Raw genomic sequence first — 18,161 nt, forward strand, 5'->3', positions numbered from 1 at the left:
TGGCACAAAGACAGAAATATAGATCAATGGAACAAAATAGAAAGCCCAGAGATAAATCCACACTCACATGGACACCTTATCTTTGACAAAGGAGGCAAGAATATACAATGGATTAAAGACAATCTCTTTAACAAGTGGTGCTGGGAAAACTGGTCAACCACTTGTAAAAGAATGAAAATTATTTCTTGAAGTAGCTACCAGCTGGTAGATCAAGATCTCTTTAGATTTTAGGCTACAAAAAAAAAGACTTCATAAACTTTGAATTGCTGGCAATTCAATTGGTAAATTTTTTAAAACTTTTTACTGGAGTTTAGCTGACTTATAATGCTACGCTAGTTTAAGGTATACAGTAAAGTGAATCATATATCCACTCTTTTTTACATTTTTTTCTCATATAGGCCATTACAGAGAGCTGAGTAGAGTTTCCTATGCTGTTCCTTATTGAAAGTGAAAGTGAAGTGAAAGTTGCTCAGTTGTGTCCGACTCTTTGTGACCCCATGGACTATTCAATCCATGGAATTCTCCAGGCCAGAATACTGGAGTGGGTAGCCTTTCCCTTCTCCAGGGGATCTTCCCAACCCAGGGATGAAACCCAGGTCTCCTTCATTGCAAGCGGATTCTTTACCAGCTGAGCCACAAGGGAAGCCCAAGAATACTGGAGTAGGTAGCCTATCACTTCTCCAGAGGATCTTACTAACCCAGGAATCAAACCAAGGTCTCCTGCGTTGCAGGTGGATTCTTTACCAACTAAGCTATCAGGGTAATGATCAGGTAGATATGAAAAAGATGGAACAATTTTATATATATATTTATCAAAAATGCTGGAGTGGGTAGCTGTTCCCTTCCCCAGGGAATCTTCCCAACCCAAGTATTGAACCCAGATCTCTTACACTGTGGGCAGATTCTTGACCATCTGAGCTGCCAGGGAAGCCCATAGTCCTTATTAGTTAAATCTGTTTTACATGCAGTAGTGTGTATGTATCAGTCCCAATATCCCAGTTCATCCCTGCCCCCTGCCATTCCTGGTAAACATACATTTGTGTTCTTTATCTATGACTCTGCTTCTCTTTTGTAATATAAGTTCATTTGTACCTTTCTTTTTTACATTCCACATATAAGCAATGCCATTTGATATCTGCCTTTCTCAGTCTGACTTATTTAGTATGACAATCTCTAGATCTATCTGTTTTGCTGCAAAGGGCATTTTTTTAATGGCTGAGTAATATTCCTTTGTGTATACACACCACTTCTTTATCCATTCCTCTGTTAATGGACAGTTAAATTGCTTCCGTGTCCTGGCTATTATAAATAGTGCATTTGGATGCATGTATCTTTTCAAATTATGGTTTTCTCTGGGTGTATGCCCAGGAGTGGGATTGCTGGGTCATACGGTATTTCTATTTTTAATTTTTTAATGAATCTTCATGCTGTTCTCCATAGTGGCTGTTTGAATTTACATTCCCATCATCAGTGTAGAAGGGTTCCCTTTTCTCCACAGGTAAATTATTCTTGATAACTCAAAATTTCACCTACGTTTTAGAGATAACTTTGGTTTAAAACTTATTTTTTTTTTTGCCAAATGTAAACCCTACTCAATTCTCCCAGCTTCTCCCGTGTTTCATTGTTTTCACTGTGAACTGTTTCATAAAACGATTTGATAATAGCTGACTAGTATTTAGAAGTCCCTACTAATGTTTGTAATATATACTTCATATATTTGTCTAACAAAATTTACTCTCTTTTTCTTCCAGGTAATCTATCCTCAGCATTCCAGACTTACTGATAAAGAAGTAAGTGAATACATTGCTCTAGGTTGTTTACTGTTGTATTTCTGTTTTTATTGGTGTGTATGTGTCAGCATATATAGTTTTTGTTTTCTTTTTCAGAAAACCAATATTTGCTATTTGTCTTTTCCAGATTCAAATTCAGGTAACTATTTTTCATGTGGTGTTTCTGTTGAATTTTTATATTGAGAATACTGATTTTGTTCTTAATATGTGAAAATTAATTAAAATAGCATAGTAGAATGCAAAGTCATTTTCAGCCTAATGGATTAGTGATTTTGATACCTAGTTTATCATGTCTAGTCACATCTTATGTTGGTGTTAGTTGTTCAACTTTTAAAGTAACTATTGTCTTGTAATGAGGTAAAATAGCATGGAGCAATAAACTGTTGAAATAATAAGCCTGAAAATCAGCAACATTGTTATGTTTGAGGATTTATAGGAAGTAGTTTCTTTTAGTTCCAAGAACTCTGTAAAAGTAGGGATTTAAAAAATATCAGGGTGAACATGGTTATAAAGCCTGGCTATCAGTTATTTGCAAAAGTTTATATATAGTATATATATATAGTTATATATATTAGTATATATAAAGCATTCGGAATAGTGCTTGACTATAAGTATTTTATAAGTGTTTGCTATTATTAAACTTGATTTTGCTGGTCTCTTTCAAACTCTCTCTTTGTGTGACCCTAATTGTTGAAATTTTTCAGGTTGCCTTTTGTGTTTCACTTCAAAATAGTTTTTCAGGCTTAGAGTGACCAGAACACAACTTCTTAGACCACACAGTTAGAATACTGTGACTCAAAGGCACTTCAGATTCCTTTTCCTTTTGTGGTTACTTCTAATATCCTGTTAATTTAGTTTAGATAATCTGATTTGGGAGACTTGACATTTTAGTTTTTTAAAGCATTTTCTCTTTTCCTTATAAATGTTTCTAGAGATTTTCTCTATACATTTTGAACTCAGCTTTCATGAAATATGTAAGGAAAAAATAATTTAGTAAAAACAAGATGGCTTTGAGAAATCCCAGGAGGACTTTTGTTGTGGCCTGGATTAACAGACTCTTTTTGCATGTTTTGCCTGTTAATGAAAGGATGTTAAAGCGCACACATGTAGTTCTGATTTAGTGAGTGTTGGATTGGACTTCCATGACTCAAGGTCAGCTGAGTTGTATGGATTACAGGATAAACAGACTTTATGTGATTGGAATCCCAGTGGATTACACTGCACACTCTTCTCTTTCAGATCATGGCTGGTTTTCATGGCTCTCTTTCACCTCTCTACATGCGCATCAAAACTAAGAAGTTAATTGGATAGTCTTTTCTAGTTTTGTAGTCTCTATATGAGTCATTTTCTTATTGGAACGTAAACTCAAGTGTAAATCTGTGAAAATGAGAATTTGTTCAGGGAATTCTCTGGCGGTCCAGTGGTTAGGACTCCATGGGGCCAAAAAGAAGAATGTGTTCAGTATTTTAGGCATTTGAATGACCCACGTATGTTTTGTAATGCCTTTTTTATAGGCTGCACATCAAATGAAGTGTGCTTCTTTTTATTCAAAATATGGTTGGTGCTTAAAAGTAAAATCGACCTTGCCATCTTAACAGATGAATATTAATCTAGACAACAAGAGACTCTGCATTTTGTATATATTTGAGATCGCTATTCTCAATTGTGATTGTCCAAATAGTTTGTTTCACTTGTGCGTTCATTAAATGGAAATTGAAATCAGTACCATGCCAACTTTGGAATGGATTTGATTTTTCCCAAGATAGCTAGCTGTATTGTTGCAGAAGGTGGAGTAGAGCAATCTCTAGGGGAGAATCATAATCTAGCTTTAGTTTCCATGGTGCACACTTTAAAAAAAAGCAAAACAGCATTTAGAGTCTATGTTAAGTTATACAGATAAAGAAGAATTGGGGATTCTCAGTGGGAGGATTTGGCAGTCCACTTCCTTCCCCCACTACCAACACACACACCTAAGATACTGTGACTTTAGAAAAAAGTTTTGTTTTTTTTGTTTTTAGATTTCAGTCTTTTGTTCCATTTGAATGGCTTTTATCTTTAGGAACCTATGTTTAAAGGATGGTTTCTCTCTGATAAATATTTGTCAGCTATTTTTCTCATTATTTACTATAATATCATTTGGATATATGCATTCCTGATCCTTAGGCTGTGATGGATAGCCACGGACTATAATCACCATGTTCTAAACCTGACCAGAGGGAAAACTCAGCATTAGTAGAGAGTTTCAAGTAAAGATGAATCCAAGGGAAAGAGTAATCCTTATTGTGGATGGATTAGATGTACAGATAGTATTTGTCTCAACAGATTTTTTTTTTCCTCTGTAAACAGCTGGGATGTCATCATGTATTTTACACTTCTCAGTAGTGAAAACAGTGCTCCTCACATTCTCACACTCATCTGTGTTGAAGGACAGTTTGGATTTTTAAAAAATTTCCAATCTTTTGTGGACCAGTGCTTTTACAGAATGCTATGTACATGAACTTTTAGAACCATGAAAAGGGGAAAAACCAAATGAAAGTCTGGATTTGTCATGGGAATATCAAATTGCTGTAAGGGTTTCTAAATGTGTACTCTCAATTTGAGTTTTTATTTTGTCATGTATTGTAACAAGAGTCAGTCTGTGGACTACACTTTGAGAAGCTCTGCTCTAAACTCCTGTTTCTCAGCATGTCCAACTCTCATCACAGGGAGAGTAACTACATAGAGTTGGAGGCCAGGAATGGAGCTCATGCTTAAAGTCTCATGTTTTCTTTTATTAGTCTTACTCTGATCTGCTCTATAGCTGTTTTCTGCTGAAATAAAAATACTCTGAAGTTGTCTCTTCCCTTTAGAAAAAAATATGTAAGTTTTTTTCCCTCAAATCTCAAGTAATATTTTTGGTATGGGAAAGTGTCTTCTGTTTACCTGTAGCTTTGCAGGCTTGGTTTCATTGGCAGATGTAGAAGATAAAATCATCTGTGCCCTTGATCAATAGGAGGAGAGCTGTTTGTGGCATACCGCATGGCGTTTGTATGGGAGTTGCTGAAATTGACAGGACTGGCCCAGAAACCAGTGAGTTCAGCAACTCTTCAGTCAGAGGGGTACTTTTTAGAAGCATTTTTTGTTTTTTGAGAGGAGAAGAGAAACTTTTGATTTGCTTCAGTTGGCAGTGAAGTACCATAAAAAAAAGATTTATGAGATACAGTTCACTCTTATAAAATGTACAATTCAGTGATTTTTAGTACAGTCACAGAGTTGTGCAACTGTTATTACCTCAGTCAGTTTTAGAAAATATTTATCACCCGCTTCATGCTCCATTGTCCTTCTCTTCCCTTCCCCTCACCCAGCCCCAGGCAACCACCTGTCTGCTTTCTGTCTCAATGGATTTACCTGTTCTGGATATTTCACATTAGTGGAAGTGGTGTTTTGAGGTCCATTTTAACTTGAAAGAACCAGTATGATATAATAATGCTCAAGAGTATCAGCTCCAGATTCAGACTTCTCAGGTTCTTCTTACTCTACCATTTAGCAGATTTATTTCTTCGGATGATTATGTAATTTTTCTGTGCCTCGGATTCCTCCTCACAAACAGGACTAACAGTGGGAACTTACCTGAGAAACGTGAAGACCAGATGAGTTAATGTATCCAAAATGTTCCTGACAGTGCCTACCACAGAGGGAGCACTCATTGAAATGGGCACTCAATTCATGTATTGAGCTGGGGGTGGGTGGAACCACTTCTGAAGCAGACAAAATAACGACAAAGTTTTGACCTGGAATTCTGTTTGATTTCGCTCCTAACAACTTAGTTGTTTGGGAAAGGATGTTGGAGGAAGACTACAGGAACTTTCTTGGTGTAAAGAATGTCGGATTATTCATTCTGTTTTCGAGGCTAGTAAAGATTATGTTAGATTAATTAAAGTAGAATTTTCCTCAGGCTTTGGGGGTTTGCTGAGCAAATCTGCCATTTCCTTATTACCTGCTACTTTATCAAGGAAAGGGTTTTTGTTGTTCTTAATCAAGAAGCCATGTAAAGGTATATTTTCTTTGGAGAGCTGCCATTTAATCTTAAAATTTGTATAAATTCTTTATTCCTTGATTTTAATAAAGAAAAATAATTTCCGTTTACTTTTTCCCATTTTTTGTTAATAATCAGAAAGCTGTGGCACACATTGCACGACTTTTAGGTCTTTTTGGATCTTTATAGATCTTCCGTTTTCTTAGTATATTGGGTAAGATGCTTGGAATTCAGTAGAATCCTAGGTTGGTTGTAGAACTTTATTTTAGAATTATTGAACATAACTGCCAAAAGTGACTTTTGAGATCATGTTAGGATGCCTCTTACTTTTGTTGACAAGTCACTTAGGCTAAGTAACCTGTAGAAGGCTAGTTATTGATGGACCTGGGACTAGTTCCCATTGATCGTGACTCCTTTTTTCTCAGATTGTAACTTTTCCTTCATGTTCACAGTCATACTTAACCATCATTCATGTGTAATCATATTTCTTATGTAAGGGTTCACTCTATTATTAAAAATAGGCAAACTGGATGGGTCATACTAACAAGGTAGATTTATTTTTGATGAGGTTGTAGGGTATCAGGATTGCCCCACCCTCCACAGGTATCGTTTTCTTAAAGGCAAATATAAACAACCTGGTTGCCCATCCGTAATGCCTCTTTTCCTGCCCCATTAATAGTGAAGTTAAGATAGAGAGCAAAGGTCTACCCAGGTAAGAGGTTGATATTCCTTTAGTAACCTTTTGTGTGTGAAGGGACAGACTTCTGAAATATGAAATGGGAACCATTTACCTCAGTTCACAAAGACATTGGCTAAAGCCTTTGTGGCTAAAGCCTTTGTGACCTGGTGATCTAGCTTCCTGACCAGTTCTGTACAACTTGCAGGTAGAGCTGGTCACTGGAAAATTCTTACAGCATGCCCATGATTTGGAATGGAGCTGGGTGGGTAGGGATGAAGGCCTGTGGGAACTTAATTACTTTCTTTCCATAAAGCTCAGCATCCCTTCAGAACCTATACTTCTCTTTCTTAAAATCCATTGCATTTTCTCTGCTGTATCTTGCTAAGTGTCTCAGAGAAAATAGTGTGTACTTCTCAGTGGATCTTTCTGTCTTCTAAAGAGAAAAACTGAACCATCTGTGTATAAATCCGTTGGACTAAAACAATGCTAGGAGTATTTTCCATTATTTCTGGTCTCATGTGTTTTCCTTATTTTAAACCGTTAGCTGTAACAAGTAAAAAAAACTGAATTGACTCACTCTCCAGTCCTCTTTGTTTCTTCCCTTCTCCACCAAAGAAATACTAGTTTCTGTAATTGCATGTAGGTATATAAACTGAGTTGCTTTTTAAAAAACTTAAACGTAATATCAAGCTGGGCTTCCCTGATAGCTCAGCTGGTAAAGAATCTGCCTGCAATGCAGAGACCCTGGTTCGATTCCTAGGTTGGCAAGATCTGCTGGAGAAGGGATAGGCTACCCACTCCAGTATTCTTGAGCTTTCCTTGTAGCTCAGCTGGTAAAGAATCAGACTGCAATGCAGGAAACATGGGTTCGATCCCTGGGTTGGGAAGATCCCCTGGAGAAGGAAAGGCTAGTCACTCCAGTATTCTGGTCTGGAGAATTGCATGGACTTTATAGTCCATGGGGTTGCAATGAGTCGGACATGACTGAGCAGCTTTCACTTTCCCTTCTTTTTTGAGAACTTCATGTGCTAAAGAAATAGAAGTACTTCTGTGTGTAATACTAATATACTAATAATAGAAGTACTGCTGTGTGTAATAATAGTAAAAAACTCTTGAGCACATTCTGTATTTAATCTTATTAGTTCTAAATACAGTAACTAGGAAGAATCTGAGTGACAAACTGCTTATTGTGTCTTTTACTTTGTAGAGCATTTACAGTTTTTGTAATTATTGCCTGACAAAGTAATGTTTTAAGAGGTTTGCTAAAATGATTAAAGTTTTAAACCTTTATTTATAATTGAAATGATTAAAATGGGAAGTCTATTACTTGAGCTCTTCCTGAGTCTGCTATATCTTTTTTTTTTTAATTCTCATTGTGAAATATAAAACTCACACAAGATCAAGAAATCGAACTTTGCCAGTGCCACAAAAGTTGTCTCATGTCCCTTCCCAAACACTATTTCCTTCCCCCTCTCCTAAGGTAACCACTATCCTTGATTCTTTTTTCTTTTTATTAAAACATTGTAATGTAATTTTAATAATTTATACTCCATTTACAGTTATTGTAAAATATTGACTGTATTCCCTTTAATGTACAATAATCATTATAGCCTCTCTCACATCCAGTAGTTTATACCCCCCACCTTCCCACTCCCTCTATTCCCCCCACCCCTCACTGGTAACCAACCTTTAGTTCTCTGTATCTGCAAGTCTGCTTTATTTTGTTAGTTTTGTTTACAGTTTTTTTTATTTTTTTCCCTTCTACATAGAAATGATATCATACAGTGTATGTCTTTCTCTATCTGACTTATTTCACTTATCAGAAAGCCCTCGAAGTCCATCCATGTTGCTGCAAATGGAAAAAGCTCATTCTTTTATTCTGGCTAATATTCTATTGTGTATATGTGTGTGTGTGTGTTACATCATCTTTATCTGTTCATCTGTTGATGGACACTTAGATTGCTTCCATACCTTGGCAATTGTAAATAATGCTGCTGTGAACACTGGGATGCATGTAGCTTTGCAAATCACTATACTGATTCTTACAGTATTAAGTTTCTTGCTTTTCCTTACAGTTTTATCATCCAACTGTACATTCCTAAACACTATAGTTTGCCTGCTTTAAAAAAAAAAACTATATAAATGGATTTGAACAATTTGCGTTCTTTTGTATTTAGTTTCTTTTGCCCATTATTATGTTTGTGAATCAACATTACACGCACACAGTTTTCAAAAAGTTTTAATTACATGGAGAAAACGGAATAGGAAAAACAGTAGAGGGATATAAGATGTTTGTTTTACTAATGACTTTGCCTCTAACTAGAAAAGATGGCTTTGAGCAAGTCACCGAATCTGTCAGGGTCTCCTCCTTTTTCTTCTCTAAAACATGATAAAATGGGTTTCAATAATTGATAGGACCTCTTTAGCTCTAAAATATAGTGAAACTGGATAACTAATGTTATACTGTGCTGTCCTTAATTTCTTTCATTTTTGTTTTCATTAGGTTGTCTTGGAGATACCCAGTTTTGTTTTAGATTTCGACAGTCTTCTGGGAGGAGGGTGTCACTGCATTGTCTCCTGGATCAATTTGACAAAGATTTACCAGTTTACTTAAAGGTTGGAAAAGTAGTAATAGAATAATGTCCATGTGAGAGGAAACTTTAGGACCGAGTTACCTCTTATAGCATTCAGAAAAACTGTGCTTTTGTTTACTTACCATGTTATACTGCTGGATTTCCCAAGTGAGTCTGATTCATTAGGATTTAATATGTGAGTGAAAGAGACTTTTTAAAGTTATTATTCTTAAAACATATTATAATGCCATTGTGAATAATAGAAATTAGAATGTTGAGGTAATTTTCTTTCTTGTTAATAGCTCTTTGTTAAATGTGGAAGCAGGGTGAATATCACCCAGAGTTAAAGATTCCCTATGGTAATCCCTACCGGCTTTACAGTACAATTACTGTTGTCTCTTTGATTTTTAAATGAGCTTTGGTTTACAGTTTTGTCTGCTAAAAACAATGCTATAATTCAAATGGTTCCAGAATTTCTGTTTGGTACAGTAGTTCACACTAACTGCATGAAGAATCATTCTATCTGGATGTCCTACTAGCACAGCCAGTAAGAACTTGACATCTTTTCCCTCAAATAAGTATTTACAGCTTACCTTCCGTGATCTACCAATGACCCTAATCTTCCAGTAAGCAAAGCCTTTAAAAAAAGTCTTTAAAGTCCTTTAAAATGTCTCTTATAACCATCTCATCCTTTCCATGACCTTGGCTATCACTACTAACATATTCTTTCAGCTGCTAATAGCTTGTTTATGTTCTTGGCATTGTATCAATAAGCATATATTATCTTACTAATGAGATTTCTAGATGGCTCAGAGGTAAAGAATCCACCTGCCAATGCAGGAGATGTACGTTTGATCCTCAGGTCAGGAACATCTCCTAGGTGAGGAAATGGCAACCCACTCCAGTATTTTTGCTGGGACAATCCCATGTACCAAGGAGCAGGGGTTGCTGCAGTCCGTGGGGTCACAGAGTCAGAAGCGACTAAGCACACACATCTTATTAATCCTCCCTATATTGTTCTGAGAGAGTTCCTTTTGCAAACTTGAGGGCTACTGAGGATTACAAAATTCGCCCAAAGACACCCATCTCCTGTCTTTCTCAGTGCAATATATTTTATACAGTGTTCCTAGCTAAAGTGTACATAATATATTACATAAAACAAATCTAAAACGATTACCTATTGCTTAATGAATAAAGAGCTAATGATAGTACTGTTTCCTGGTTCTCACTTTTTAGGCCTTCCAAGATAAAACTTTACCTTTTGAATTTCTAGCTTAATCTTCTTTCTATACATGTGTCATATTTTAGCTAAATTGAACTATAGCTTTTCCCTGAGGTAGCTTGTATTTTTTTGTCTCTGCATGGTTTTGCTCAAACTCTTGACCCTCTAAACCTGAAATGTCTTTGTTTAAGTCATATCTATTCTTCAGTACCTAATTCAAAAACATCTGCCTCTGTGAAATCTTTACTGATCACCATAGACAGGTAATCTCTTCCCCCGTGGCAGAGGGGAAAAAATACTACTTTGTGCTTTTTTCATGGTACCTGCCCTCCTTTTACATAATAGTCATTTTTGTACTTTTCTTCTCTCTCTTAGTTTGTGATCTTCTTAAGGAACTATGTCTTACGCATCATTTTATCTTCTCTAACACAATGCGTTATTCAAAGTAGGTGGTCAATAAATATTTGTTTAAAGAATAACAAGGAACTGGGCCAGAGTTTATTCCATTAGGATGTAAAAATTTTGCAAGTTTTTTTGGAATGTAATTGCCTTTCAAATTGTATGTTGATAAACATTCCAGTGTTTCATTATTATTGGGTGAAAAATATAACAGTATATGTAGGACTCAGATTAACATTTAACTCCTTTTAATTTCTCTCTTGAAATTTTGTATTAGAATACCTCAAAAATTGTAGGCAGATTTTTAAAACATTAAGTGTACCATTGGGGAAAACAGAATTTGATTATTTTCAATTTCCGTTAACTACCACAGATATAAATAAAGAATAAAAACACTAAGTTATAGAAGGTTAGCTTTGTACATTAAGCTATAATTATTTCATCTTTGGGCAAGTTAGCAGGTTTCTATCTGGCAGTTATTATCATGATTGTTGTTTACATTGGTGGAAAAGTATAACTAGCTTTTTGTGTATACTTCATATCTCAGTTTGAGTTTATAAAGGAACTTACCATTAATAGTAAAGAGTTGATATATATGTACGTTTTTAATTTGTCACTTCTTTCATAGAAAGATCCTGCCTATTTTTATGGATATGTGTATTTTCGACAAGTTCGGGATAAAACTCTAAAAAGAGGCTATTTTCAGAAGGTAATTTTCATATACATTAGTGGAAACATTTTTACATCATGGTTAGAAGAATAGAAATTATTAGAATGAACAGTCTTTAAAGTTTCATATTTCATCTTTAAACCATACTGGAATTTATATTTTATCTTTTTTTTTTTTTTTTTAGATTGTAGACATCTGCCCTTAAATTTTTAACTGCTATTGAATTTTGCCTTTCTGCTATCTATGTGCTAGATTCCTGGCAGTAAGTTACAGTTACTGTATGAAACTTTCAAAACTCAGAACAATCTGTTTAATTTTCACATTTTAGAGTAAGGGAAAGAATGAACAGATTGTGATATAGTTACAATGAATAGAAGTCTGCAGTATGTTTTTTTGAAGAGCCACTAAATATGCTTGACCAACCTCTTAGGCATTACTGCTCCCACTCTAAATGTATAATTTTTTTGTTTCTAAATATATATATATAAGTTAGTTCCAGTTTGATCCCAGCTGACAGGGAGGGACACACTGGTCCCCACTGTGACTAGAACACACCCTGGCCGTGTATTGATGGAAAGGGGAAAAGTCGTTTTCAAGAAAAACAGATTTTTTTAAAAATCAGCATAATCTATATCTGAAGTGATCACAGACTATAAAGTGACAATTTTTAAGAATGTGGCTAAAGCCACTGAACCCTAAAATATAACAGCCATAGGTTTTAGTTTGAAAAAGCATCATCATTTGCATTTTCTTTATTAGGAAGAGTTTATCTGGCTAATTCCTAATATTGCTTTGCTGACAAAAATAGTAGCTAGGCTTTGAAATTATCCACGATACTTATTTGTTTATAGGAAATTCTTTTTCCTGGAGAGCAGGAAAATCTGTGACTATGTCTTTATGCTCTTAAAATGTAGTAATAAGGTTAAACTTCAGTGTTCTGCCATTCTAGTTTTATATTCCTTTTAACTATCTACTGTCAAAGCCTTTTCATTTTCAAATCCACACTTTTTGCTGAATTTGGCTTGTTAGTAATTGATATATAAGAAATGACAAACTTAAATTATAGTCATAAGGAAATTAAACACTGTTGTTTTTTTTTTCCCTTGCAGTCCTTGGTTTTAATCAGCAAGCTTCCTTATATTCATTTTTTTCACACTGTGCTCAAGCAGATAGCACCAGAATATTTTGAGAAGAATGAACCTTATTTGGAAGCAGGTAAGTTAAACATTGTATGAGTTATGTTCCTCTATAAAGGAGTTTTAAAATTTTTACTGGAAATAAGTGAAAAAAGATCAGTTAAGAATTTTGAGGGCTATCTGATGGAGAGATATCAAACTACGCTTCTGGCATATTTACCTACAAACAACACAGAACCTATCTTTTATTATCTCCTTTTGAAATACAGATGATGCTTATTTTTTGGATAATAATGAACAAATATTGAGTTGCCAGTTCTGATACTTAGAGTACTATTAAACAGAAATCCTATGTCACTTGATACAGAAAGAAGACTTCTGCTAGGTTGTGTGCTTTTGTAACTGATTTTAGTAGTAATAAATAAGAAAACTTCTTTTATTTTTTTTTTATTTATTTATTTTTTTAAATTTTATTTTATTTTTAAACGAAAACTTCTGTTAAAACCTATTCATTTCAAAGCATGTGTTAGCCAGTTTGTATCCTAGAACATTGGTGTGTATCTTGTGAAATAAAAGTTATTTCAGTTCTTTTGCCATTTATCTTCCATCCTTCCAAGTGTATTTTTTCTGCCATATAGAAAGCAAAAAGTGGAGTTCTAATTTCTAATGTTCCATTGTTAATATTTTAGTATTTCCATTTATACTAAAGATATATTTTACTATATTTTCAGCTTGTAATGATGTTGATCGATGGCCTGCACCAGTGCCAGGGAAAACATTATACCTGCCTATTATGGGGGTAGTAATGAAGGTAATGATAGCTTGTATTTCATTTGTCTCTTTTTTTAAAGAGCTGTAGGAAGTTCATGCACGCATTTTGCTTTTTAACTCCCTAATAACGTTCAGTCGCGTTGCTGCTTTCACTTCTTTGTCATTGGTGTAAGGAATTACAGAGGTACCACAAAACTATTTGTCACACAACTCCACAGGGCACCAGTCCTGTGTTCATCCTGTAGAGTGTGAGGATGGTGGTGTTATTCTTAAATAATACTTGTGAATGTGAATGCCACCTCCTAGAATTGTACAGCTTCATGGTCCACCAGGGATGGATGGTATTGCAGAGCACGTGTAGAATTGAGTATGAGTTAGTAAACTTTAAAAGAAATTAGGAAAGCCATTGATTCTCAGTCTTATGAAATCTTTTTAATAGCGTCTGGGTATTGTTCTCTATTAAGCTGTGTGGTTTTTGTTTTTAATATAATGAGTCAACATTTTGTTCTCAGGGTTTGTGTAAATTTGCTCTAAGTGCTTTTGCCATTCATTTTCAAGTTGGGCTTATTTTTGGCGATGTTCTCTCTTCAGATGTCCTCGTTTCTGTTCTGTTTTTCTCCCCCTCCTAAATAATCAAAAGTTGCTCTGGGTTAAGAGTTCTCATGGTTCCCTGTGAGATATATCCCGTAGTTTGGCAAGCCTGAGAGGGTGTGTTTGGGTGTGTGTATATTAATGAAGCAAAGACTGGAACAATAAGCAGGAACGGTATGTAGTTGATGTCCTTTTCTGGTTTTCAGCACGTTTGCTTCTCAGCGGGTTAGTGATTTCTCTGTGTGTGGGAATGTGGAAACCTCGATTCACTTACCTTCTGCTGTGACTGAAAATAAATACAACTTCTATTTAGAATCTTACAAAAGTGTTTTGCTTTCACGGCTTTTTAGGCATTGCTGAGTATACCTTTCAGCTTCAGGATAGACTGAGTGCTTCTGATCCTCCTTGTAGTGTCACTCACAAATTACTGTATTAAAAAAGGTCATTCTTTTGTAACCAGAGTTATTTTCTTCTCTTTCAGGTCCGGATTCCCACATGTCATGACAAGCCTGGCACAACTCAAATAGTGCAGTTAACTCAGCAGGTAGTATGGTGCTGTGGTAGAATAATCCAGCATATATAGTCTCTAGCAGAAAATTTCAACTAGCAAATTTAGAATTTCTTAGATTTATGTTACATTTCTGAATATCACTGAAATATCCCATTAACTAATTTTTAATGAATTGATAATAAACTTCCTAATGTTGCTCCATTTTTGTTGTTGTTGTTCTTTCTCTGGTAGACACTGGAGAACTCAGAATTTATACTGTAATTGTGAGGAAAAGGAAAAAGCTATCTTTTGAAAAAGATTAAACAAGGTTTGATTCTAACAAAACCTCTGATCTTAGAAGAATGGTCAACAGACTTCTGTTTGGGGAAACTTAATCCAAAGGATTCTGCAGTTATGATCGCCTTTCATTTTCCCCACAGTTACATTTGTTTGTGGGTGGGGATGAATTTTTCATTTGAAATTATTTAACTGGTGTATTAGCACTCCCTTGTTCTTTGAATTAAATAAAAATGGAGAGCAATAGGAAGACTAATTTTGCCTGTTGTATATCTCAACTAGTATTATGGAAGTATTTCATACAGTTGAGAATTAATCTGACATCTGACTACTGGATTAATGCTTTATCTGTGGAATCTGTGTCATCCTTGACCTTCTGCTGTGTTAGGGGAGACTGATAACACCCATTCTCTTTGTGGCTGCTTCTGGAGGAAGAGAATCCTAAAAGACAGAGAAGGCAACATGGCTTACTGATCATGAATTAGATTTTAAAAACCAGTTTCTGTACATTTCAATGACATCTTGTCTATTTGTCTTTTTTATCTCCTAGGGAGATGCTCATATATCTGTTATTTTACCTACTGTTCATGAAGTGGATCTTTTCAGGTAAAGAATAAAAAATTTTGTTAACTTCCTTGTCTCATTTGCTTTATGATATTGTTATTAATTTCTTTAGAAAATGAATGTTCCTATATCAAATGTGGGAAAAATTGGAAAAAAACAGTCATTATGTTTCACATGTTGTAAATCAATGATTCATTCCTGACTGCACATCATTTTCTTTGACTCCTAAGGAAATTTGTGTATGGAAAGAGTATTACATGGTAGAAACAAATTTTTTTTTGTTTGGTTGGGTGTGAGAACAGTAAATGATATTTTTTTTCCAGGGATGCCTTTTTTGGGGGACTTGCAGGTAGATTGGGAGCATAAAGCGTGATTCTCCAGAATGGGAATATGAAAGTGGTGCTAAAGAAAGTAGCATTTTAGACATTTAGCTCTGTCATTTCCCTACAAAGCCCTCATTGTAGTAATTAACACTGCAGTTAACTTACTGTGTACCACTGGTGTCTATTAAAGGTTTCCTGTCTTGAATATTTAATACTTATCTCCCTCTCAATAAAAACTACTTTGTATAACAGATATTACTAGTACAACACAGAGCTTTCATAGACTGCTTCATCTTGTAACTGTACTTCCTATCTGTTTGTGCCCTTACTAATAACATATTGAGGGCAGGAGGAGAAGGGGACGACAGAGGATGAGGTGGTTGGATGGCATCACCAACTCGATGGACATGGGTTTGGATGGACTCCGGGAGTTGGTGATGGACAGGGAGGCCTGGTGTGCTGCAGTTTATGGGGTCGCAAAGAGTTGGACACAACTGAGCGACTGAACTGAATAACATATTACTATACTTCAGAGAAAAACTAGTTTGCAACTTTGATGCCTTAAGGGCATCCTGCGATTAAAGTTAGTTGGTCAGATGTTTTTCATATAGGTCTTTTCCATTTTTCCTTTGCTTATTTTAAAATTTTATATATAAATTATTGTTTAAAAATTATATATATAATTATATACATTATATATTTAAAAATTATAAATTATATATATTCTACTTTTCTGTAAGCTCATGATTATTTCAAAATTTTATGTATTTACTTATATAAAATTTATGCATCTATATAAAATTTGGAAATAATCACAGATTTACAGGAAAGTGGTCAGTACAGTACAGAAGACTTTTTTTTCCTAGAACCAATTTATAGTCAGTTGGAGACCTGATGCCCCGATCATCCCTTAATACTTTAGTGTCTATTTTCTACAAATAAGGACTCAGTGCAGCCATAAACATTGGAAAATTAATAATGATAATACCATCTACTACTGAGATCACATTCAAATGTCGCCATTTGTCACAATAATATCTCGTTCAGAGTTGTCTGTTGCATTCAGTTGTCATGTGTTTTCAGTGTCTCTTAGTCTGGAACATTTCCTCAGTCTTCCTTTCATGCCCTGACATTCTTGTGGATTACAGGACAGTTATTTTACAGGAAATCCCTCAGCTTAGGTTTGTCTGGGGTTTACCTGTGATTAGATTCAGGCTCTCTGTCTTTGGTCGGGAGATAACCAAAACTTGCCTTCTTACTGATAATGCTCACTTTGATCATTTCATTAGTTTGGTGTTCCCCAGCCTTCTCCATCGATAAGTTATTCTTTTCCCTTTTGTATTGTTTTTATTTTTGTGGTTTTTTTTTTTTTTGCTCTTCCTTCACGTATCTTTTCTTGCCTTTGAGTAGTTAAAATTAACTTTCCCTAACTTCCAGCTCACAAATTTGTTTCATATTTTTATACTTAAGAGTTACTTGTGTGTTTTTTTTTTCTTTCTTTTTCTTTCTTGTGTGTATATGTTTTCAACTAGGTAGATCAGTTGTGATTTTTATAAATAGATAAATAGTTTTCCTCTAATCTACTAGGAAAAATTTTGACCTGGCTAGGAGGAGATGTAACTTAGGCTAGGTAATGTACCAGAGTTTTGTTCCTGTATGCTTCTGTCTAATTCCAGGGCTACTATAAAAATATGCAGCATTTCTGTAGGGAGAGGATCTTCCTAGGAAATCATTCTGTTGTTTGGCATGAGAACCCCACTCCATTGTGATTTCTTTTCATCCATCCTTTAATGATGAAAGCATTAACATTGAAATTAAGTACATCTAGTAAATATCCTTTAGAAAATTAATTTTTTCTTGTTTCCTTCAACATACTTAAGAAATTCAAATGTAACAAAGCAGTATTGATAAACTAGATGTACCGTCAGTTCAGTTCGTACCGTATGGTATAGTAATTTAATAATTATCTTGTATGCTTTTATTGTTAGCCATTCTGTGTGTCAGTATATTACATTAATATTGTAAATATTTACATTAAATTTTGTAAAATTAAATAAAATTTACATTAAATTTTACATTTAATTTACATTTAATTTTGTAAAAATTGGAATAAAATCACTATATATTTTATGTGGATAAAAGGAACTTATATCTCTATGCATCACCATATTCTGTGTAAATGGATTTGTATATCAGTTCAAGGTATATATAGCTATAAGAATTGTATCAATATGAAGTTTTTAGAATCACTATATAGGAACTTAAACCTTGAGTGGATAAGTAAGACTGTCTCTTCTGTGTAAACACCTTCCAGGTGTTTCTGCCCAGTTTTCCTTCATAGTCAGATGCTTTGGGAGCTGGTGCTGTTGGGAGAGCCCCTTGTGGTCATGGCACCGTCACCATCAGAGTCTTCAGAGACTGTATTGGCACTTGTGAAGTGAGTATATTTGGTTCCTGGTGGTAATAGTTACAACACTTTACCATCTGTGATTGTTTGCACACTCATTGCATCGATCTACACAATAACCCTGTGAGAAGGTAGTCCTCATTATAGCACCGTTTATTGATGAGAAAATTAATTCAGGCTCCATTAGGGCTGGAACCATGTTTTGTTTTTTTTCTGAATAATAGGCATGCTCAT

General features: G+C 34.9%; 1 protein-coding gene across 2 annotated transcripts in view; it reads left to right on the plus strand.

The window, feature by feature from the left end:
- Window positions 1-1,431: 1,431 nt before the first annotated feature.
- Window positions 1,432-18,161, plus strand: part of DENND6A (DENN domain containing 6A) — a 31,276-nt gene continuing 14,546 nt past the window's right edge. Inside the window, exons 1-9 of one of the 2 annotated variants that reach the window (XM_045163852.1) lie at window positions 1,432-1,790; window positions 1,887-1,929; window positions 8,988-9,100; window positions 11,307-11,387; window positions 12,458-12,563; window positions 13,216-13,295; window positions 14,328-14,390; window positions 15,184-15,239; window positions 17,835-17,957. In XM_045163852.1, coding sequence (XP_045019787.1) covers window positions 1,692-1,790; window positions 1,887-1,929; window positions 8,988-9,100; window positions 11,307-11,387; window positions 12,458-12,563; window positions 13,216-13,295; window positions 14,328-14,390; window positions 15,184-15,239; window positions 17,835-17,957 — 764 coding nt within the window. In that variant the 5' untranslated portion in view covers window positions 1,432-1,691. The remainder of the gene's footprint in view (window positions 1,791-1,886; window positions 1,930-8,987; window positions 9,101-11,306; window positions 11,388-12,457; window positions 12,564-13,215; window positions 13,296-14,327; window positions 14,391-15,183; window positions 15,240-17,834; window positions 17,958-18,161) is intronic. The other variant, XM_045163851.1, reaches the window with a different exon arrangement.

This window comes from Bubalus bubalis, chromosome 21, assembly GCF_019923935.1.
Source record: "Bubalus bubalis isolate 160015118507 breed Murrah chromosome 21, NDDB_SH_1, whole genome shotgun sequence".
NCBI classification, from domain to species: domain Eukaryota; kingdom Metazoa; phylum Chordata; class Mammalia; order Artiodactyla; family Bovidae; genus Bubalus; species Bubalus bubalis.